The following is a 23,173-nucleotide window of genomic DNA, read 5'->3' as shown; positions in this document are numbered from 1 at the left end:
GCGGCCGCGGCGCGCCGGAACGGGCGGGGCCCGCGCAGCGCGGGCGGAAGTCGCGGCGGCCTCCCGTAGGAGCTTCCGCCGGGGCGGGCGGGGAGCGCGCAGCGAGGGAGCGCGGCGGGAGCGGCAGGAGCAGCGGCGGCGGGGGGAGCACGGAAAGCTGCAACCATGGTGAGCCGGGCGGGCCCGCGGGGCGGGGGGCCGCCGGTGCAGCGAGCTAGCGGTGCAGCGAGCTCCGGGCCGGGCCGGGCCGCAGGTGACGCGGCGCTCTCTTGCAGACGGTGGGGAAGAGCAGCAAGATGCTGCAGCACATCGACTACCGCATGCGGTGCATCCTGCAGGACGGGCGCGTCTTCATCGGCACGTTCAAGGCCTTCGATAAGCACATGAACCTCATTCTCTGCGACTGCGACGAGTTCCGCAAGATCAAGTGAGCGCTGGGGGCGCCCCCAGCCCGGCCCTCATCGGGGGGGCCTCGGGGCGAGAGCCGGGACAGCGCTGGGGCAGCGAGTGCTGCCGGATCCCGCAAAAACACTCATGGGTTTAGTCTCTTTTGTCAAATCCCCAAACTGCCAAAGCTTATCGGACCCTTTGTTTCGGTTCTCTCCTAATAACTAACATATATGATGCCGTTTGTAGCAGTTAAGATTTCTCTTTGTACTTAGTTTGTGGCATAAAAAAATATGCTCATCTCTGGAGAAGCAGCCTAGTCATATATTCTGTTGAAACCTCAAAGAGCAGCATTCATTCATTCTGTTTTTTCTTCTGTTTTGCAATTTTTTTTTCTCCCCAGACCTAAAAATTCAAAACAGCCAGAGCGGGAAGAGAAACGGGTCCTTGGCCTTGTGTTGCTGCGAGGAGAAAACCTGGTGTCCATGACGGTTGAAGGACCACCTCCAAAAGATGTAAGAATGAGCAGAGAACTAAAGAAAAAACAAGGGAAATCTGATGAATTTGCTTCTTTGCAAGGGAGTGATGCTATTGTATTGTTACAGATCTTACAGATGCTGTTGTAACTAGGTTCAACAAACTTCTCTGCGGGAAGCTCTAATTCCTTTGTGGGCTTGGACATTTCATTGGACAAAGGAAGGCTGTGGGCATCTGTAGGCTCTGAGGATTTTTGATAAATCTTTCTTTTTGGGGGCTGTGTTTTCAGACTGGAATTGCCCGGGTGCCCCTCGCTGGAGCTGCTGGAGGACCTGGTGTTGGCAGAGCAGCAGGGAGGGGAGTTCCAGCTGGTACTCCCATGCCACAAGCTCCAGCAGGATTAGCTGGCCCTGTCAGAGGAGTGGGAGGACCGTCCCAACAGGTGAGATACTATGACCCATGTGGCTTTTATTTTTTGGTGCCAGTGTGATGCAAGAAATTGGTGTAGTGGAAGAACTGTAATCCTAGTTTATTACCACAAAGTTTGAGCCTAGTGAGGCTTTTTTTGGTACTAGATCTCCCTAGGTATTGTCCTGTATGACAAAAGAGGGTTGAAAAGTGTAGCTTTTCACATGTAATTCAAGTGGTATCCATTAAATTGTATTACAGTTTGTAGTGTTCTTTGGTAAGTTAAGAGAAGACTGGTGTAATTTCTGAAGGGGAATTTCAATATGATTTTTTAGTTATTATGATAAAGCAGGTGCTATTTTTTCTGAGTCTGTTTGTTTTGTCTATAGGTGATGACACCCCAGGGTCGTGGAACAGTTGCAGCTGCTGCTGCAGCAGCCACTGCCAGCATAGCAGGAGCCCCAACTCAGTACACACCAGGGCGTGGGGGTCCTCCCCCACCCATGAGCAGAGGAGCCCCTCCTCCAGGTAGGAATTACTCTGTAGAGCTCATGTTTTGTTGCAAAATTGGTAATAACATTTTTCTGATGAAAATCTGGTATTGTAGAATGTCCTGATACCCAGCCAGTGCCTTGAATATTCATGCTTGTTTTTTCTCTGGCTTAAGGAATGATGGGGCCTCCTCCAGGCATGAGACCACCAATGGGCCCCCCCATGGGAATGCCACCTGGCCGAGGGGCTCCCATGGGAATGCCCCCCCCAGGCATGAGACCACCACCCCCAGGGATGAGAGGTGAGCACAGACTATCCCAACTGCCATGGGGCTCTGAGGAGCTGTAATAAAATGTTTGAAGGGTGATGCATTCCAGTGTCTCCTTAGCTCTGCTAGATGTCAAAATGCTTTGGTGCCAGAAGGGGTTCTGTGGCTACTTTGAGCATGGGGAAATGTTGGTTTGGTTTTTTTTTTTTTGTTTAGTGTTGCTGCTTCTTTTCTCTTCAACTCTTTCCTTTATTCCCAGGACCCCCTCCACCTGGCATGCGTCCCCCAAGGCCGTGAGAGTTCTGTGATGTACCTCTGAAATGGGAGAAGACCAAGGAAGGGGATACACTGAGCAGTACCACCTGTCATACCTTTCCTATGTATATTTTATATCTGCTGTTAGTGATGTTTGACCTTTTTAATAAAGATGGAAAACCTAGTACTAGGAGTCACTGTTGTGCTGGTCTGTTTGTGTGTGTCAGGAGTGTGAAGAAAAAATGCTTAATTTGTGTAGACAGAAATTAACAGGTGGTCTGTGTTCCTTACAGGAATTAAAGTATAGCAATGAAGTTTAACGTGGCTGATGGAAAAAGAACAGATTTGGAGAGTGGAGATGGTAAAAAATTAAAGAAACATCTTTGTGACAGGTAGTTTGAAAAACTTTTCTTCCTATTATAGAAATGGGTTCTAAACCAAAAGAATATTTTTCCAGCTCTTAATTATTTGACATCTCAGAAGTGTATGAGCAAAACTTTGTTCAGTTTTTGCCTTAAAGTTATTATGTACATGAAATATGTAGCATATTCCAGCTCTCAGTTGTTCTAGCCATCCATAAAAACGTCAACATTTTACAAGAAAAATAATCCTTTATTTCATGGGTTGCTACAGATGATTTCACAGTCTTCAACCAGGTAATTGACAAACATCCCACAGTTATTCTACTTGAAGAAAAACTTCCATTTTACTGAGGTTGTCTCCTTGCAGTACTACAAAATTGAGGGCCTGTACAGTGTGTCTGAAATTACCCATTTGGTAACAGTTCTTACTTTACTTTCTTTTATACCTGCAAGAGAAGACAATAGAAATTATATTACTCCATCAGTCAAACTCTCAATGACAGATGAGGAGCAGCACTGAGCATTTTCTAGGCATAATGGTCTCCCAAGTAGAAGCCTAGGAAATGTATTATTAAAGGCCCTATCCTTGATTACCCTCAGCATCAGACCTGCAATTAGAGGGTACTGCAGAACCAACACACCTTTTAGCAATGACAACAAGAAGAAGAAGAAAGCAAGGAAAAAGCCCCAAGACTTGAACAAGAAAGTAAAGGGAACTATACCTGGACTTGGATTTGAAGGTCCCTCCTTTCCTGCGCTGGGCAATACCCAAGCGTTTTCGATCTTCAAATGATGGGCTTCAGAGAGAGAGGGGAGGGAGGAGAGGTCAGCCATGTCACAGAATTATATCAGCAGGACAGGTACTTCCCGAAAGAAGCCTGCCCCAAATTTCAGAACCTCTTCCCCCAATACCAGAGTATCCCTGAGGAAGTACAGAGATGCAAACAAATTCTCATTACTGCAGCTACACTAATGTAGACCTAAGACCTTACCCAGCACGGTACTGCTTCAGAGCCTTCCTGCTTGTGTTGGTCAGCTCTTCATCAAATACAGACACTTTTTTCTTCTTCTTGGGACCTAACAAATAACAATCAGAACACTGCATCATCACAGTACTCTTGAACACAACAATTAGCCTAAGCAGGAGGCAAATGACTGCAAACATGGACCCTGGGCCAGCACTTGTGGCCATACCTTCAAAGATCAGTGCCTTTCTCTATACAAACTAGATTAATTTACCTATTTCTAGAAAAGTGACATAAAAATGAAGTTAGCTGTAACACAAAAGTCTCTACCTGCTGGTGCTGCTGCTGGTTCCTCTTCTGGCAAGGCTCTGGCTCTCTTTGCTCGGCGATTCCTCTTTGCCAGCCGCTCAGCATACATTTGAGATTTCAAGATCTCAAACTGCGACCTTTCCTCTGGCTGAAAGGTGTTAAAACACAAGTTTTGGTGATGTGAAGCTTTGCTAAGAGAGAACTATGATAGTCTAGCCAGGGTCCCACTTGTTGACAAATAAACTCACTGTCATTTGGCCTTTTTTCTGTGTGTCCTGAACAAATTTCTTCCTTTTCTTTTTCCCTCGTAATGCTAGGTCAAATTCCTGCAGGGCTTTAGCCACTGGAAAGAGAAAGAAAACCAGAATAAAGAACCTCTTAAAGCAGAAAGCAGAGGCCAGCTGTGGCTATAGAATTTAAAAAGGTCACAGTGTCATGACTCACATTTCTCTTTCTTCCTCTCCTCACGGGTCTGGAACCAGCTCCGCTCCAAACTCTCACTCCCAGTCTCTTTTTTTCCTGTCTCCAGCTGCTTCTTTGCCTTGTTGATCTGTGATAATTCATGCAAGATGTGAGCTCATGATAGCTAAAAATTACTCCTCTCTTCCCTTTCTAAAATAGGCAGTTTAAGTACACTTAGGGTAACCTCATAATGGACTATATCACACCAGATATTAAAAAAATTGCTTACCTGGGCTTCTGACTGCTGCATCTCACGTTCCTCACGCTCCAAGCAGAGAACTGCATAGATATCTTTCTCTAGATTCTCAATCTTCTCCCGAAATTTCAGTATGACATCTGAAAACAATATCATATGAACACTAGAGGCAGCTCATGTGAAGTCCAGTTTGTTTTTCAGCACCTCCTTCAGTGTCCCTGTGTACTACGATATTCCCTGTGTACTCTCTCCAGCTTTTTACCTCAGTAAAAGTACCACTTACCTTGGGGGAGGATTCTGGCTTTCACTGGTGTTTTAGCAGTTTTGACAATTTCCTTCAGCATCTTGCGCTCTTCCTCGCCCACCAGTGAAACTGAACGACCAGCCTTGCCTGCCCTGGCTGTCCGACCCACACGGTGCACATAGTGTTTGATGGTGTTGGGCATGGTGAAATTGATTACCTGTAACAGAAACGGTGTTAGTAGGAAATCAACATGAAATGCCTCATTAAAAAGCTCCGCCTTTCATATACTCACTGTTTTAACACCTTCAATATCGAGTCCACGTGCAGCCACATCTGTAGCTACCAGGATGTCAATCTGCTCATCCTTAAAGCGCCTGAGCAGAGAAAGCAAATACATTAGCAATGAATGTATCTGTCACAGACATTTCTTCACAGAAATCCTTTCTTTTGGATTTCTGCGTCTTCTGGAGGGCAAAAGGCCTCAGAAGACAAGGTAAACAATTATTATCAGATGCTGTGGAATGTAACAGGGGTTTTCTTGATTGGCTCATTTTCTATGTTTATAATTAAGGGCCAATCACCAGTGCAAGCCAGGGGACTGAGTCCTTGGGCACAACTTTGTTGTGGGATTCTTGCTATCGATTCCTAGCTAGCCTAGCAGCTCTGCAAACCTCCCTCCTTATTCTATTAGCATAGTCATAATGTATTATATATGATATATAAATAAATCAAGCCTTCTGATTCAAGAAACAAGATTCACCGTCTCTCTCTCACCACCAGCGACCCACTCAGGCGCAGTAATATGTACCCATCTACTTCCACCCTAAAACTTCCAACTTGGAACTTCTTTTTAGCCTAGGCTTGCTAACTAAGCCTGCTAATACCTGAGTGATTCCAGCCGCTGTGTCTGAGAGAGGTTCCCATGCAGCTCCCCAACGCGCAGCCCCATCAGTCCCAGCAGGATGTGCATGCGGTGAGCTTGCTTCTTGGTCTGGGTGAAAAGCATCACGTGGTCCTGGAACGTTCGTGTCAGCAGAGCTAAAAGAAAGTCCTCTCAGAAGGCTGCTCCACAGTCACTCACTGATTCCAGCCTGCCTTGGCTCATCACTGACCTGTTACAATGGCCTCCCGGTCCCCCTCCCGGTTGGGTCTGATCCGGATAAATTCCTGCCGCAGGAAAGGCGCAACATCTGTGTTGCTGTTCACGAAAATTCGGACGGGATTTTTCAGGGAAACAGAAGCCAAATCTTTCACCTACAAAAACAGGTTAAGAATAAAAAGTCCACATGATTTCTGGTAAAAGACCTGAAAAATTCCCATTCAACTTCCTGCCTGGGTATGTTTCTCGGCAGCTTGTCTTACCTCCTCCGTCATTGTGGCAGAGAAAAGCATTGTCTGACGGTGGTGGGAACACAACCTGATTATTTCCTTCATCTGTTCCTCAAAGTATTCATCCAGCATCCTACACAGGAGAAAAAGAGCAAGATAAGGCAGCTTCACTTGGGCCTGGCCAAGAAACATTACATAAGGCAGGACAAGAAGGACAGCCTGATAACCTGGAGAAATGAAAGCAAAAACCTGCCATGTTTTTCATTGCTGTCCTGCTTACCCTACCTGTCTGCTTCATCCAAAATCAGCACCTCAACACTGCTCAGGTGGAAAGAAGGACAGTTGTGGAGATGATCAATCAGTCGCCCAGGAGTGGCAATAAGAATGTCTGGCCCTGAGCGCAGAGCAGCTTCCTGAGTCTTCACATCCAGGCCACCTGAAAGAGAGGGAATAGAGACTGCTGACCCCCAGAGCAGAATGCAGCAAAGTACAGGGATGCAAACTGCCTGAGAAGAGGAAGCACCTCAGATAAAACCACATTCAAAAATAGAAATGACCCCGTATTTTCTTTCTCAGAAACAGCTAAACAAGTACATCACAACCTTGGAAAGCAAGACTTTAAACTGCAATGTATCTACTAGAAGCATAATAACCACACAGCCTCCAGTTTTACACACAGAATTCCCAGTTCTGCATAGTGGTTTACAATGAGCTTTTTTCTGTATAGTGGTTTACAGTTCACATAAATGACTGAACTCACCTACTGCCAGGCAAGTTGTGACACTGCTGAACTGTGCCAGCTGTTTTGTGACAGAGTGCACCTGAATACCCAGCTCTCGTGTGGGCACCAGAACCAGCACACGTGTTATGGGAGCCTGACGAGGTTTGTAAATCAGGCGCTCAAGGACAGGCAAGATGAAGGCAGCTGTTTTACCTGAAAAACAAAAAAATATTAAGAAGGGTTACCAATTATTGTGAATAGCTGATTCTCTGTTTCTAGTGCCCTGCTCAACCCCCTACCTGTCCCAGTGGCAGCACAAGCACAAATATCCTTTCCCAGAAGACCCACTGGGATACAAGCCTTCTGAATTGGGGTTGGTTGCTTGAAGCCAAGAGCTGTGATTGCCTAGAAAGGAGGGAGAGCAATTAAACTCTGTCTCTGGTATGGCCACACCTGGAGTGCCGTGCCCAGAGCTGGGCTCATCACTACAAGACACACAGACACACTGCAGAGAGACAAGCAACGGGCTATGAAGATTATGAAGGGCTTGGGAGCACCTCACATCTGGGGAAAGGCTGACAGAGCTGTGACTCCTCAGCCTGGAGAAGGCTCAGGGGAAATCTGTCAATGTCAATAAATATCTGATGGGAGGGTGGAAAGTGGATGGAGCCAGGTTCTGCTCAGTGGTGCCCAGAGACAGATGCAATGGGCACAGACTGAAACATGGTGATATATGTGTTTAGTTCCCTCTAAACACCACGAACCACTTTTTCACCTCAAGGGTGACCAAGCAGCAGCACAAGGGGCCCACAGAGGTTGCAGGCTCCAGCCCTGGAGATATTCAAAGCCATCTGGACACATTCCTAGGCAAGAACTCTAGGTGGCCCTTCTGAGTAGGGGTTGGACAAGACGACCTTCAACCATGCTGTGACAAGTCTTGCTCAAGATGGTGTTAACACATTCAATCTTTGATTGACACCATCAAAGAACAGTTCCATTAATGTATAATAACAGCTTCTAAAGGACTATCACACTATCTCCCAAATTATTTCCTTGTCAGAGAGGTAGCAAAGTAATGAGAAATTTTACAGTTCTAATTGGTGGCAGGGAGGCTGTACAACATTCTTCAGAGTAACATGTAATAAACCAGCTAGGTAAATACCTTCAGCAAAGGTCGTGAAAGATTCATGTCCTGGAATGACAAGTTATCATCATATTGAGAGGCATCTTCAAAAAAGCTCTCTGCTTCCTAGAAACAGGAACAACAACAAAACTGGAACAACACATGCAGCAACACAACATGTTATCAAAGGGCTCTGGGCTGGTTTCTGAGCTATGATTTGTAAACCAAAGCAAATTCCTCAGTAAGAAATACTGGAGGAATTAAACTAGTTTTTAACACTTACCACTTCTCCCTTTTTTGATCTCTTCTTTTCCTTCACTTTGACCTTATCTGCAGAGAAAGATAAGTGTGACAGGAATTAGGAAGCACAGCTAAACCCATAACAAGATGAACTAGCTTCACCTTGTAACCTCATACTTTTTGCTCTCAATTCAGCTATTGAGGGAGAAGCCTCAGAAACCAGTAGAGGCATGTAATGGAGTAAACTTGCCCAATAAACATCCTTGCTCGGGGATTAGTTCAATTATGGCTACCATTCAAAATAAACTTGATTAAAATCAGAAGGAATGTTGCAGAAGGCAAAAAAAAAAATAAAAAATAAAAGGTGCTCCTTGCCCACTCCCAGCAAGGCTTCACTTCACACTTTTCTCCAGTGAGCCAACTGTGTGTCAGACTCTTGGCCATCTCAGTGTGTACTGCTGATACCTGCTGTTGTGAAGATACTTTCATCATCTAGTGAATATTCAGACTCCACATCTTCCTCATCCCTACTGCAATCCTCATGCTCCTTTTTGATTTGATCATCTTCAGCCTCTGCATCCTCAACCTTTACTTTGGCTTGTTTAGCTTCCCTTTCCTAAAAAAAAAAATAAAAATGACAAAAATGTTTTAAAAAGAAAGGATGAAAAATAAACTTCAATCCTTTGTGAGTCTGTGTTTGTTATCATGACCCCATTCACAAATCCACGGTTTTGCTTAACTTTAATCACTAATAATTCTGCAAAACCATCCATTCAGCAGCACATCACATGTGGCAGCAAACCGAGCCGATGAGCAACAGCCAGAGCACCATGGCTCAGGGAATGGCCACACACATACCAATATTTCAGCAATGAGAAAGATCCTGACCTGGAGCTTCCTTTTCTGTCTCACTTTCTCAATCTTCTCATCCAGCGTCGTAGCTGCTTTCTAGGAAGAAAATCACAACAGGAGAGCTGTAAGAGGAGCCCAGGAGAGCAGTGGGAGCTGTTGCCTCTGGTACCGCAGCTCCATCCCGGCCTCAGGCCTCACCTTGCCGCGGAGCTGCCGCAGCGCCGCCGTCCAGGCATCCTCCCCGCCGGCCTCCGCCTCCCCGAACACGAAGTCGGCGCTGAAGTCTCCGCGGGAGGGTCCCCGCCGCCTGGGGCCCGGCGCCCGGGGCAGCTCCTGCGGGAACAGCCGTGAGCACGGACCGCGGCCCGGCCCCGCCGCACCGGCCCGGCCCGCGCCTCCCGCCCGCCCGGCCCCACCTCCTCATCCTCGGAGTCGCCGGATTCGGAGTCCACGGGCACCACGTCCCCCTCGGCGATGGTGCCCACCAGGCCCAGGCTCTCCAGCGTGGCCATGGCTGCGAACCGGAACCCCGCGGGCCACGCGTGCGCTGGGCCGGGCCGGGGGCCGGGCCGGGCCGGGTGGGCAGAGCCTCGGCTGCCTCCGCCCCGCAGTGCCGGGAAAGGAAACCGAAAGCAGTCCTGCCGGGGCTGGAGAGGTGGCCGTGCGGTGTTTTCCCATACTTTGCAATTTCACTGTGCTTCGCTTCCCCTTCTCTTCGCTTCCCCTTGCCGCGGGAGCCGGAGAGAGAAGGAGAAGCTTCGTTTCGGGCGCGCTGACCGCCGCTGACAGGAGTGGGGGCTCTGCCCACCGGGCGGGACTTGCGGGGAACTGGAAAGCGAAACTTTGGGGGGAATTGGAAAGGGAAGTTCTGCTGGGTCTCGGGGCAGACGCGGCGCAGCATCGCCCGTGTTCGGCCGCAGGAGCGCCGCGGTCCCAGCGCCCAGCGCTGCCCTCGCCCCGGAGAGCTGGAACAGAGCCGGAGCGGATCCCGGCCGGGCCATGGAGGGTCCTGGGCAGGAGCCCCGCTCCCTACAATTCCGAGGTGGAGCGAGAGGTGAGGGTCCCCCGGGGAATGCAGGGCAGGAGGGCTGGGTGTGGTGCTGGTACAGGGGGATCCGCTACTCCCCTACCTGTGTACAGCGAAGTTTTCTCTCAAGGCTGGGTTTCAGCACTTCCTTATTTGCCCTTGGAGTCTGTTTGGGGCCATGATGCGGCGATGTGTCGCAGCAGGCTCTTCCTGTTTGTTCCTGCTAACAGTCAATTTTTCCCTAAACGTTCTGTGGGGAGTCTGATAAAAGCCCCGTGGGCTGCTCTTCCTTGTTCTCCGAAAGGCTGGACTTTCAGTAAACACTCCATGTTTTGTGCGTGCTATGTACAGTTCAAGTCAGTTGTGGCGTCCTCTATCATTATTTCACTGATGATTAACTCCCCAGGAAACGCTGTCCTGTGCAGAAAACTTAAACTTTCACCTTCTTACTTCTGCTTTCAGTTCTGTGGAAAGAGGTTTTCTTTTTTGGTGCCTTCGTAGCTCAAGTGAACTCTAAGCACAGCACTCTCTTTAGCAGTTGGATAGAAGGGTACAAATGAGACACTAATTTGAAAATCTATGTGCAAATGTAATAATTTTTAATTTGATGTCAAATGTTCAAAATATGCTGACTGTCAGGTCAATATACTCATTTGTCTTTGTTGGGAAGCATGTTAATTTGGTTGATTTATAATTAAGGAGTGTCATTTTTCCTGCTTTTTTAAAGGACGTGTGCTTCGTTTGGACACTGGCTTTACAGGAAGAGGCAGAAACAGAACAAATAATGTGCCAGGCCAGGCACCTAAGTTAGGGGAAAATTTCCAAGACAATAATTATACCCTTCCACATCGGCAAAGAGAAGAGGGGTTTGGTGGTTGGACTTCAAAGGTTCCTCAATCAAGTAAGAATCCAAGAATCCAAGGTGACCAGCCCAACAGTGAAGCCACAGGATTCTGGAGAAAACAGGAGAATGAGGGAAGGAGAATGAGGTGTCAAGGTGGACAAACACATGAGAGGGGCAGAGGACCCTGGAATGAGCAAGAAAATGCATTTAGAGGAAGAAGGTGTCAGCTTGGACAAGCCCATGAGAAGACCAGAGGACCCCAGAATGAGCAAGAAAATGGAGGCAGGGGAAGGAGGTATCAAGGTGGACAAGCTCAGGGAGGAGCTAGAGGGAGAGGGCTGAGGAGTGCTACCCCAGATGGTGCCCACCGCAGTGAGCAGCCTCGGCAAGCCAGAAGGATTGGCTATAAATTTCTTGAAATTCTCCTCGAGAAAAACCCCTCAGAAGTTGTGAACACACTTGCTTCCAGTTCAGGGTTGAAGGAACTTCTTTCCCAAACAACCATGAACCGCAATTTCATTCAGCTCATTTGCCAGGTGCTTCGGAAAGCGTGCAGTTCCCAATTGGATAGACAGAGGGTCCAACACATTCTTGGGGTTGTGAAGGAGTCCAACTTTCTCAGGGTCTGTCTGCCACAGTATGTGTCTGACATGGTAACAGAAGTAGTTCCTGCTGTACGCCATGAGTACCCTGAGCATATCAGCAACATCATTTTACTTCTTCAGCACCTGATAAGTACTTTCCCAGCCAGCTCTGTGCAGAAAGTCTCCCTCCTCTTGACAGTCTTGACAGCATCCATCGATGCCCTGAGAGGTTTTGGTGTGGACATCACAGAAGAGACAGAGAAGAATCTCAATCAAGTCCAGATGCTCATGCAGCATCTGCAGGAGAAGAGACGTGAAGGCACCCTGAGGGCTGATAATTGTACATTTATGCAGCCTCAAGATGGGCAAGCAGGAAGCTATCGTTTCATGAGCATTTGTCCAACATACGATGAGATCCACGGTAATGAGAAACCTTTTCTACGTCCCAATTTTGTTTCTGGAAAATATGAAAGCACCAGTATTTATCTTGACACCCACTTCCGACTTTTGAGAGAAGACTTTGTAAGGCCTTTAAGGGAAGGTATCATGGAGGTTTTGCAGAACCTCCAGGACAGAAATTTAAGAAGGAGAAAATTTGATGACGTCAGGATCTACTTTGATGCACGGATTATTGCCCCATCTTGTACACCAACTGGAATTGCTTACAAGGTCCAGTTTGACACAAAACCACTGAGGTTTGTACAATGGCAGAATTCTAAACGATTGCTGTATGGATCCCTTGTCTGCATGTCCCAAGATCGCTTTGAAACATTCCTTTTTGCCACCGTTTCTAATCGTAATGCTGCAGAACTTGCCAATGGGATTGTGGAACTGTCTTTTGATGCAGACAGCCAACCACTGGTGGGACAGTTTGAACCCTCAGACTCTTTCCTCATGGTAGAGACAACTGCCTATTTTGAGGCCTACAGGCATGTGCTAGAAGGGTTGCAGAAAATGCGGGAAGAAGACATCCCATTCCAGAGGTACATTGTGGAATGTGATGCACAGGTGAAGGTGCCAGCATACCTGACATGGGATACTGCCTACAACCTTGCACCCTTGGTGAAGACTTCACCTAAAGACAAGTGCCCTGATAGCTTGAAAATTGTCAAAATTCTAGATCCCAGTCAATGGCTTTCAATGGAAGATTTGAAATTAGATGAGTCTCAGATGCAGGCATTGAATCTTGCACTCACCAAGGAGCTGGCTATCATCCAAGGACCTCCTGGCACTGGTGAGACATATTTGCTTAAAGGCTCTGTAACTTAAGAAGTTCTTGTTGATTTCCTCATCTAGGGAGATTAAAGTCAGAGAAAGCCAGCTGTACTGTCTCCAAAGCTTTAGTCCTGTGCATAATTGATGCTTGAGTCACCCAGTTAGTGTGAGCTGTGGAGACAGTTAATATCCTCAAATAGCCACATCTGATCTTTGCCCACCTACATGCAAACAGACACCAACTGCACCAATATTGGGGTGAAGAAATTTACAGTGGCTTTTGAGAACTTGGTCCTTCTTGCTGTGCAGCACTCTCCTACTTGTCTTCACAGCATGTTAGGGCTTTGGGAACATTCAGCCGTGAACCATTGTGTGAATAAAGTATTACAAGATGGACTGCAATTGTTTTAAATGGTACCTGAATTTAACAAGCACCAGTGCTTGTATTTCAGTAGTATATGGATGTTTCATGTGCAGCTAAATGTCATCTATGATGCCAGTATCAGAGTAGGCTGGAGGATGCAGTGGGAGAGAAAACCCTGTGTCCAGTGTATTATCCAAAAAATAACATTCTTGCAGACCGTGGCCTTGGAATGTTCATGCTGCTTTGTGTACATTTTGTAAGTTAGTTACCCCTGGAGTCAGTTCTCTTGGCACAGACCAGATTGGCAGCCTGGAAAGAAATCTTTTATCTGTTTTGATGATTTCTGTGTTTCAAGGCACTTATAGAGCGTGGATTACCCTTTTCTGATTCTGAGTTTGTCTTGCAGGGAAGACTTATGTGGGTTTGAAGATTGTTCAGGCTCTCTTGACTAATGATCACGTGTGGCAAAGCACTTACAGGAAGCGTCCCATCCTTATAGTCTGCTACACCAACCATGCACTGGATCAGTTCTTAGAAGGTAAGAGTGCCTGCAAGCAGGATGGTGGTATAATCATAGAATGGTTTGGGTTGGAAAGACCTTAAAGATCATCTAGTTCCAACCCACCTGCCACGGACAGGGATACCTTCCATGCACTAGATGCACTAGACCAGGTTGTTCCAAGCTCAGTCCAGCCTGGCCTTGAACACTTCAAGTGATAGTGCATCCAGTTCTCTGGTCAGCCTGTTGTTAGAACCTGTAATTAGAAACTACACTATAACCCTTACTCTGCTCATTGTACGGCATGATAACCTGCATTTTGGTTTGATTCTTTTTAGTGACTCTAGCCCCATTGACATAGATTAAAAAAACTTCTCTCAGAGCAAACCACTGTAGGATTTGCAGTCAACGGGTATTTTTCCTACCTCTTGTCCTACTGCTGAAAACTGAGCTTGGCCATTTAGTTCTAATATTTTTTATTCACAGGAATATACTCATTTGAAGAAGCCGGGATAGTGCGTATTGGGGGCAGGAGTAGCAGTGCAGCCCTGCACAGATTCACCTTGAGGGAGCTGAGGAAGCATGCCTACAGATTTGGTTTCCCAGACTACCACTTCATAGACTCTGACCATGTATGTACAGACCTCCTGGGAGATGCTGGGACTGGGTTGCCTGTGCATTGGAGGAGATAATAAACCTCCCCCACACCTGGCCTTTCACCTTGTTTTACGCTGAATTTGGTCTCTTAATTCTTCTGTCAGATTTTTGTCGTGCTGTTAGTGAGCTTTGTTTCTCTGAGTGTGACACTGCCTCCCTTGTGTTTGTTGTGAGTAGATAACGAGGGAGATGAAGGAGGCTGAGGGGGGTCTCCTTGAAGGAGCAAAGCGGTTGGAGTGCACGGCCTACGGAGTTCTGCACGAGCACTACTTGAAACCACACATGGCACCCCAGCACTGGGCCAGTCTGAGAAGGGCTCTGGTAAGAGAGGTCCCTTTCTTCTGAGTCAAGCAGTCCCAGTGCATGCTTACCATCCTTTCTGCTAATGGGCCTGAGGTTCCAGCAGCACACATCTTTTTAGCACCGTTTGGTTACTGGGAAAGTAAAGGAGTGAACAGCAAGCTGTGCCAAATGACAGTAGTTTAAACAAGCAGGGCAAGAGGGGCTTTGAACTTTGCTCCTTCAAACTGCAGAGATTGTAAGTGATCTTTAGTGGCATAAAAATGCAAGTACCCAAAGGGAAGCCTCTTAAACTGAAGGGAGGAGGGGTACCCAGGAAAGTCTCTTAAACTGAAGGGAGGAGGGGTACCCTTTCTGAAGATCTGGGGCTGCTGGGACTTTCTAGTTCTGGAGGGTGTCTTGGGGGGCTTCTCCTAGTTGCCACTGCTGTAAGGTGCTGCTTTGGCATCATGCTAAGACTCTGAAATGCAATAGGCCTGGCTGATTTGACTTTCTCTATATTAGCAGGACACTGAGTTTTACTACATTGCTTCACAAAGCTCACTGATTCTGGAGTGGCTGGGACTTGGTGTATCTGCCTTCACTCAGAATGCTGCAGACAATATATCAGTTGAAAATCCAGGTAAAACAAACAAAACAAAACAAAACAAAAAAAAAAAAAAAAAAAAAACAAACACCAAAAAGGCACCCACCCCACACACATTTTCTACAAGTGTGTTTGCCTAAGCAGTGGATGTGTGCCAGAAAAGAGACACTACTTCTTAACAGGCACTGAATGATGTGTGATACTGTGAGGGAATTAAGATTAACCCCCATTTCAATGTAGTGATCTGACTGCTGCACTGATAGAGTGGCTGTGGCTTACTTCATGTGACTGGTGACTCCCACAGGTGGTGATCAGGAGGGAGAGGAGGAGAGTGAAGATGAAGCAGAAGAGGAGCTTTTGGAGATCCCAGAGATGGCTGACCTGATTGAAGATGAGAGAGTGATTGAGGATGAAAAGATAGCAGACTATTGGAGGAGGGAGAAGGAAGATGACAGTGTTCAGGAAATAGCCCATTCCATGCTGGCTATGAAGCTGGATCAGGAAGAAGGAACAGCTCAACCACAGCAGGAGAACATGCAGTGGGAGGTACCTGCATGCATTGGCATGACTGTGTAAAGAAAAACACGGGGATACTAACACAAAAGAATCTCTGTGCTGTAACTGCTTATTGGGGTGCTTTTTTTTTTTCTTTTTGCAGGTAACTCGTGGCCAGAGGAGAAAAATTATGCGGAAGATGAAGGTTGAGCTCCGTAAAGTGAATGCAATGACAGAGTTAGAGGCCAATGCTGTTCAGGATGTGTGGCAACTTGACCTGGACTCCCGCTGGAGGCTTTACAGGTGACAAAGCTATTGTGCAGGGCTTGTCAGGCAGGTGTTTCCTAAGATCATTCCAGTGTGCAAACTATGTCAAGCCATGATGTTTCTGTTTGTACTTGTTCGTTTCCTTGTTTGAACATGCTCATTCTTACCTTCCTTGTACTGCATGGGAAGCAATATCATGCCCTGCATTTGTACATGTTCAGGACTAAGTACGGATGGTAATAATCTGTTTCCCAAAAGGCATGGCAGAAGTTTTGCGCTGAATCCATTCAGAACCTGTGGATCACCATCCTGTTTTCCTTGCAGTGTGTGATAATGGTGCTTTCTTCCCAGGCTTTGGCTGCAGACTTACCAGGGTTCTATTCGAGAGAACATTCGGGAGCATGAAGGGCGGTATCAGGAAGCAGCCAGAAAGCTGAAAGAACTGAAGCTGGAGCAAGATCTCTGCATTCTCAGTAGAGCCAGAGTTGTGGGGATGACAACTACAGGTGCAGAGCAGTTGGGAAACAAACCAGTATTGTATTGCTTACAATCATGTTTAAAGAACCTTTTTGCTGAAAGATTAGAATGTGTTGCTTCACAGACTGGGACAGGCTCTGCCTTTTTAATCTTTGACTCCCTTTGCAAATGGGGCTGTTGTGAGAGTTAAGTAGTGGCATGAGCAGCTTCTGCTGTTTTGCACTCCCCCCTCTTGAGTAGCATTCTTCTAAGGGAACTGCACCACTTGTGCCTTAGTAAGGCACAGCCAATACCTGTGTTGCTATTCCCACAGCACCTTCTGGAGATGGTAGTGTCACAGTTGTTGTAGTATGTCCCTTTGGAGAGACAATTTAGCCTTATTTATGTGTGTAGAACACATAAATAAGTATAAAGTATAAGTATAAAGTTATCATATTGACCATTTCTTTTGTCTGAAGAGAGCATTGGAAAAACGACCAAGGCAGGCATAGGAGTAATCCCCACCTGCCTTCCTTAACTCATCATATAGAAGCCATCCTTGGTATTGTGCTGTTTTAAAATTAAAAAAGCCAAGTGTTGAAGTGGGGAATCTTGAGAAGAACCCCAGTTTTTCTGAGACAGAGCCTACTCCCCTCTGTGAAAAGTCTTGCCTTACAGCTTGAATGAAGTTATATCCTAAGGTTTATCTTCTGTCCTTGCTCAGGTGCTGCAAAATACCGACGGATCTTGCAGTACATAGAGCCACAGATTGTCATTGTAGAAGAGGCAGCAGAGGTGCTTGAGGCTCACACCATTACTACTCTGAGTAGAGAATGCCAGCACCTCATCCTCATTGGAGATCACCAGCAGGTAACTTTCATGGCTAACATCTCTGTCTGCTGGGTTAATGAACAAGAACCATCTAACCAAATGCTGTGTGGGAAAATTGCCAAGGCTTTTTGCTCCCCAGCTCCCACAGATACCACAGGTCCTCTCTCCTGTAATTTTAGAGTACAGCTCCTGTGGGACTGATGTTTTAGTTGAACTAATACAATTTTAGATGTGCTTTGATTGTGACTGTATCTAGCTTTGATGTTTAGCACTTCTGTAAGAATACAGTCTCTGGCCTTTCAGTTGGAGACCAGTCACAAAAAAATGAGAGTGAAAAATCCTACTTAGACATAGGAAAAGTGCCAAAACATGGACCTCCTATCCCTTCTCTTTCAGTTGCAGCCAAGTGCAAATGTATATGACCTGGCCAAGAACTTCAACCTCGAAGTCTCTCTCTTTGAACGTCTGATCAAAGTGGATTTCCCTTTTGTCTGTCTGAAGTACCAAGTAAGAAAGAGCTATAAAAAACTTCATGGCATTTGTATTTAGGTTGTTTTAAGTTTGTAATACAGTTAAGTTTATATTTCTACTGTAAGAGCAGCCTAAAAGAAGAGCGTGTTCTATCTAACTTCTGAAAAGAGTGGTAGGAGCTGTCAAACTGATACAGAGTTCCAGAATATTTTCAGTTATTTAGCTATATTGTCCACAGCACTGTGGTTCACATGTTTTTCTGTGAAGGACACGGTTTATTGTGGCAACTGAAACTTCCACAGCTTTGCAGAGTGAGACAGCACAATTCTTCTCAGGATGCTTCCTGCTAAATTGCTATAATAATCTATCTTGGTGCCTGGGGAAGTTAATTCTACCACCACCAGTCCTGTGTTAAAGGTACTTGAAAGAGCTCATTTAGTAGTTAGGGTGATGTGCTGGCTTTTGTTATCTATAAGTGTGCCTAGATTTGCACTGAAGCCAGCATTACTGTGCAACAACCTTATCAAGAGATTTTCTTGAAGATGCTCTGCTACTCTCACTCCTGCAGTTGTTGGTGGTGTCAGCAATGGGGTGAGGGAGAGCAGGGATTGGGAAGTGCTCCCTTCTTGTCTCTTATTGAAAAGTCATCCTTGTCTTATATTCAGTCACTGTCTGTACAGTGGAGCAAAAGAATATTGACAGGGAAATATTGTTCTCCTTTCACAAGACTGATAAAATTGTTTTGTGTTTCAGCACCGCATGCGCCCTGAAATTGCCCAGCTTATCAGTCCTCATATATACCAGAATCTGGAGAACCATCCCTCTGTCCTGGAATATGAGAATATAAAAGTGAGTTTTCAGCAGTCCAGGGGGTTGCTTTTGTCCCCTGTTACTGGCTAAATGAGTTTCTGTAAACTGCAGTGTTCAAGGATTTCAAATTCTTAGGTCAAATTCACTTATTGAAATTTATACCTGAATCAAGGAATTGTGCAATATAGAATTACATAAGTAATTTGTAGTTCTTCTGGCATTAGTAATGGTGGACGGTGGAAATAGATCCAATACCAATGACTTTAAAAGAACAGTAAAAATGGAAGGGGGAACAAACAAATTGTAGGAGTTTGAAAGTTAGGAAGAAATCTTAAATGAAAGATTTAGAGGATAATATTGAAATTCCAACATAAAATAGGTGACAGGATTACTGGAATTCTTTCCTTAGTCTCTCCATTTGGGCATTCTGCCAATGCACAACATTGCAAAGAAGATCTATGCAGCTTACAAGTATAAAGTCATCATTTATTATCTAACATGCTCAATAAACAGCCAGAATTTAGTAAGTTATTAGAATGCTTGCCTTGGGTATCAGTCAGAAGTGTCAGTCTTTGCTTCTTCCTTAATGACACTGAGCATCCATCTTAACACTCACTCCCCATTTTCTGAGTTAAATTTCCTTAATGAAATGAGGAAATACAAATGAGGAAGCCCTAACCAGGGCTTCATGTATTTCTAGGTTGGTGCTTTTCTTGCATCTTTGAACTATTAACAGTCATCTCTCTGTAATCTTACCTTGGACAACCAGAGATCTGTGTTGGACCTACAAAAGCTGTTCTTTCCTGTTAAAATCACTCTCTGGGTTTTGGCAGGCAGAGCAATAATTTCTTACGGGTAGAATAATTCCAGTTAATAGGTAAAAAAGTAAAAGCACCTGCTAACTCAAGGCAAATAGAGTTTTTGAACAGGTGAGCAGTCCACTCTGCACACCATGAGATGGTAAGTGACTACTGGAGTCCTAGCACTGTTGAAGAAGAAATCTTCCTTACTGCTTTGTTTTTATTGCAACAACAGAGGAAGTGTGTTTTAGGCAAGTGCTCAGCCCTGTGCACTGGTAACTTAGTATCTTTCTCCTACAGGGCCAAAACAAGACATTGTTCACACCATGAGTATGCTTTGAGAAGTTACTAACACTTCATGTTTTCTTTGGTATAACCTAGAAACGTACAGTAAAAACATCTCTGGAAAGATAGAGAATAAAATCAGAAACTGATTTCATATTAGGATACTAAAATATTACCAGTAAGCTGAAATGGGAATTTGATTAATAGCCTATGCAAATCTAAGAGGAAATCACCTAAGTACACAGTAACTGCATACTGTAGTCAACTCCTTAAAAGTCCTCCTGGATGTGGATAATCAGGAGCATGGAAACACTCTGGGGTGACAGAAACTAGAATTCTCTCTCTGACATCCTTCCTTTTGTTTCAGGGTGTCTCAACTAATATCTTCTTTGTGGAACATGAGGTTCCTGAACAAGAGATCCAGGAAGGGAAAAGCCACCAGAACCCATATGAGGCCCACTTTGTAGTGGAACTGTGCAAATATTTCTTGTGTCAGGGCTATGAACCTTCTCAGATCACCATTCTCACTACTTACACTGGACAGCTCTTCTGTCTGCGTAGGCTCATGCCAGCAAAGATCTTTGAAGGTGTGAAGGTTCATGTGGTGGATAAGTACCAGGGAGAGGAGAATGATATTATTCTGCTGTCATTGGTGAGGAGCAACAAAGAGGGGAGACCTGGGTTCTTGCAGATCCCTAATCGGATATGTGTGGCATTATCCAGAGCTAAGAAAGGCCTCTATTGTATTGGAAACATGAGAATGCTTGGCAAGGTTCCTCTCTGGAACAAGATCATTGTAACCCTTAGGAAGAATGGTCACATTGGCCAGTCATTGGAGCTTTGCTGTCAAAACCACCCTGGAACCAAGACAAAGGTATCTACAGGTGAAGACTTCAGTAGTGTCCCAGAGGGAGGCTGTACTCGTCCCTGTGAGTTTAGGTTGAATTGTGGCCATGCTTGCACAAGGGCATGTCACCCATATGACCCTGAGCACAAAGAGTACCAGTGCCTGAAGCCTTGTCAAAAGGTACTTTGTGAAGATGGGCACCGCTGCCCAAAGTCATGTTATGAGCCCTGTGGAAAATGTATGGTGAAGGTAAAGAAAAGTATTTCTAAGTGTGGCCACGTACAGATGGTGCCATGCCATATTCCAGAATGGAAATTTGAGTGCCTAGAACCTTGCCGGAAGAAGTTAAACTGTGGCCACACATGCATGCGTACCTGTGGGCAGCAATGCACGATGAAGTGTCCTCAACGAGTTATAGCCACACTGAAATGTGGCCACGAGCAGAAAGTTGCTTGCTGGATGACCAGGATGAGGCATGAGGAACCTGTGAAATGTGAGAGTAAGTGTTCTGTCACACTGGCATGTGGTCATGTATGTTCAGGTTCCTGTCATACTTGCTTTGAAGGAAGATTTCATAAGGCATGTGGCAGGCCATGCGAGCGTGTCTTGATCTGTTCCCACAAGTGTAAAGAGCCTTGTACTACAGAATGTCCTCCTTGTCAGAAGGAATGTGAGAACTACTGTATTCACAGTAAGTGCAAAAAGAAATGTTGGGAAAGCTGTGTTCCTTGTGCTGAGCCGTGTGAGTGGCAGTGCCAGCACTACCAGTGTACCAAGCTTTGCTCTGAGCCATGCAACAGGCGTCGCTGCAATGTTCCCTGTGCTAAGATGCTGCCCTGTGGTCATCCCTGTGTTGGATTGTGTGGAGAGCCCTGCCCAAAGAAGTGCCTTGTTTGTGACCGTGAGGAACTCACTCAGATCTTCTTTGGCTCTGAGGATGACCCAGATGCTCGATTTGTACAGCTTGAAGACTGCGGCCATGTCTTTGAGTCGCAAGGCCTTGACCGCTATATGGATGAAGATGATGATGCCGTCAAGCTGAAGGTATGCCCTCTGTGTCAGACACCCATCAGAAAGAATCTGAGATATGGCAGCAGTGTGAAAAGGCAGGTGGAGGAGATAGAACGGGTGAAACAGAAAATCCGAGGCCCGGCAGAGGAAATTGAGTCTAACAGACAGAGGCTGCAGGCTCAGGCTGCGCTGATGCAGAATCTTTTTCTGAGACCTAATCTATACTCTAAGTATGCCATGCTGGAAAATAAACTAAAAGCTTCACCTCTCTCCACAAAGAGTATCGGACTAATTGAGAACTTGCTTAATTTTTACAAACGTGTAGCAGACCTAACTAATTCTCTGAACAAAATCGATGAGAATGAAAAGACAGGGCTGATAAAGAGGCTGGATGAAGTGCAGAAGTGGTTGGATAAGCCACGCATCAGTTTTACAGACCAGGAGCTCACTGACCTGCAGTCTGAGATCCAGAGGCTCACTTACTTGCTGAGCCTCTTGGAAAGGTGCAAAGCAACAAGTAGGGTGATGCCCGCAGACATCGCAGCAGAGATTAACAGTACCCGGGAGATCCTGGAAGGGACAAAGAAATTCACAGAGGAAGATGAGGCTGCAGTGAAGGCTCACCTGAAGAAGATCAATGCTAGCTTGCCTATGTCAGGGCTGGGGATTTCTGAAGCTGAGCGGGTGCAGATTGTCAGTGCAATTGGCTGTCCCCGTGGCCACTGGTTCAAGTGCAAAAATGGGCACATCTACGTAATTGGGGAGTGTGGGGGGGCAATGGAGACGAGTAGGTGCCCTGAGTGCCACGAAGTCATCGGTGGCACCAACCACACCCTGGAGAGCAGCAATCGCCTGGCCCCGGAGATGGACGGGGCAACCCACGCGGCCTGGTCCGACGTGGCCAACAACATGCTCAACTTCGAGGAGCTGCGCCGGCTGATGTAGAGTGCGAGCTTCGCTCTTTCCCGCAGACACACACACACACAGGGGCACAGCCCCACTGCTTTCCCCCTTTGCTTGTTCTTAACTAATAAAGTGTGTCACTAATAAAGTGAACCCGGCTGGGCAGTCTCTGTGGGGTGGGGCTGTCTCTATGGGGCTGTCTCTATAGGGTAGGGCTGTCTCTATGGGGTGGGGGTGTCTCTGTGGGGTAGGGCTGTCTCTATGGGGTTGTCTCTAAAGGGTAGGGCTGTCTCTAAGGGCTGTCTCTAAGGGTTGTCTGTGGGGCGAGGCTGTCTCTATGGGGTGGGGCTGTCTTTATGGGGTTGTCTATGGGGCGGGTCTGTCTCTATGGGGCGGGGCTGTCTCTATGGGGTTGTCTCTAAAGGGTAGGGCTGTCTCTAAGGGCTGTCTCTATGGGTTGTCTGTGGGGCGGGGCTGTCTCTATGGGGCTGTCTCTATAGGGTGGGGCTGTCTCTATGGGGTTGTCTATGGGGCGGGGCTGTCTCTATGGGGTTGGGCTATCTCTATGGGGTTGTCTATGGGGTTGGGCTATCTCTATGGGGCTGTCTATGGGGCGGGGCTGTCTCTATGGGGCGGGGCTGTCTCTATGGGGTTGGGCTATCTCTATGGGGCTGTCTATGGGGCGGGGCTGTCTCTATGGGGCGGGGCTATCTCTATGGGGTTGTCTATGGGGCGGGGCTGTCTCTATGGGGTTGTCTATGGGACGGGGCTGTCTCTATGGGGCGGGGCTATCTCTATGGGGTTGTCTATGGGGCGGGTCTGTCTCTATGG

General features: G+C 46.5%; 3 protein-coding genes across 4 annotated transcripts; 2 read left to right on the top strand and 1 right to left on the bottom strand.

Moving 5' to 3' along the window:
* Positions 1-70: 70 nt before the first annotated feature.
* On the top strand, positions 71-2,480 carry SNRPB (small nuclear ribonucleoprotein polypeptides B and B1). The gene is made up of 7 exons (XM_063171991.1): positions 71-168; positions 276-427; positions 791-902; positions 1,154-1,306; positions 1,662-1,800; positions 1,940-2,065; positions 2,292-2,480. Exons 1-7 carry the CDS (start codon positions 166-168, stop codon positions 2,327-2,329), a joined length of 723 nt encoding a protein of 240 aa, XP_063028061.1. The 5' UTR covers positions 71-165; the 3' UTR covers positions 2,330-2,480.
* A 398-nt stretch (positions 2,481-2,878) lies between these two features.
* On the bottom strand, positions 2,879-9,641 carry DDX27 (DEAD-box helicase 27). The gene is made up of 21 exons (XM_063172286.1): positions 9,507-9,641; positions 9,289-9,423; positions 9,127-9,186; positions 8,704-8,854; positions 8,282-8,328; positions 8,038-8,124; positions 7,175-7,280; positions 6,915-7,088; positions 6,440-6,590; positions 6,188-6,287; positions 5,938-6,079; positions 5,710-5,863; positions 5,118-5,199; positions 4,865-5,042; positions 4,615-4,721; positions 4,368-4,473; positions 4,172-4,266; positions 3,945-4,071; positions 3,642-3,726; positions 3,372-3,446; positions 2,879-3,095 (listed from the first exon to the last, which is right to left on the bottom strand). Exons 1-21 carry the CDS (start codon positions 9,600-9,602, stop codon positions 3,080-3,082), a joined length of 2,274 nt encoding a protein of 757 aa, XP_063028356.1. The 5' UTR covers positions 9,603-9,641; the 3' UTR covers positions 2,879-3,079.
* A 65-nt stretch (positions 9,642-9,706) lies between these two features.
* On the top strand, positions 9,707-22,495 carry ZNFX1 (zinc finger NFX1-type containing 1). Of its 2 annotated transcripts, none has more exons than XM_063172284.1 (13): positions 9,707-10,144; positions 10,845-12,779; positions 13,531-13,662; positions 14,110-14,255; positions 14,458-14,601; positions 15,088-15,202; positions 15,471-15,712; positions 15,825-15,964; positions 16,280-16,434; positions 17,109-17,254; positions 17,612-17,722; positions 18,440-18,535; positions 19,949-22,495. In XM_063172284.1, exons 1-13 carry the CDS (start codon positions 10,090-10,092, stop codon positions 22,382-22,384), a joined length of 5,853 nt encoding a protein of 1,950 aa, XP_063028354.1. In that variant the 5' UTR covers positions 9,707-10,089; the 3' UTR covers positions 22,385-22,495. The 2 variants fall into 2 exon arrangements, with proteins under 2 accessions (XP_063028354.1, XP_063028353.1); XM_063172283.1 differs by having other exon boundaries at positions 15,085-15,202.
* Positions 22,496-23,173: the final 678 nt, after the last annotated feature.

This window comes from Melospiza melodia, chromosome 19 (genome assembly GCF_035770615.1).
Source record: "Melospiza melodia melodia isolate bMelMel2 chromosome 19, bMelMel2.pri, whole genome shotgun sequence".
NCBI lineage: Eukaryota > Metazoa > Chordata > Aves > Passeriformes > Passerellidae > Melospiza > Melospiza melodia.
The sequence above is the reverse complement of the archived record's forward strand: the minus strand, read 5'-3'. Positions and strand labels throughout refer to the sequence as shown.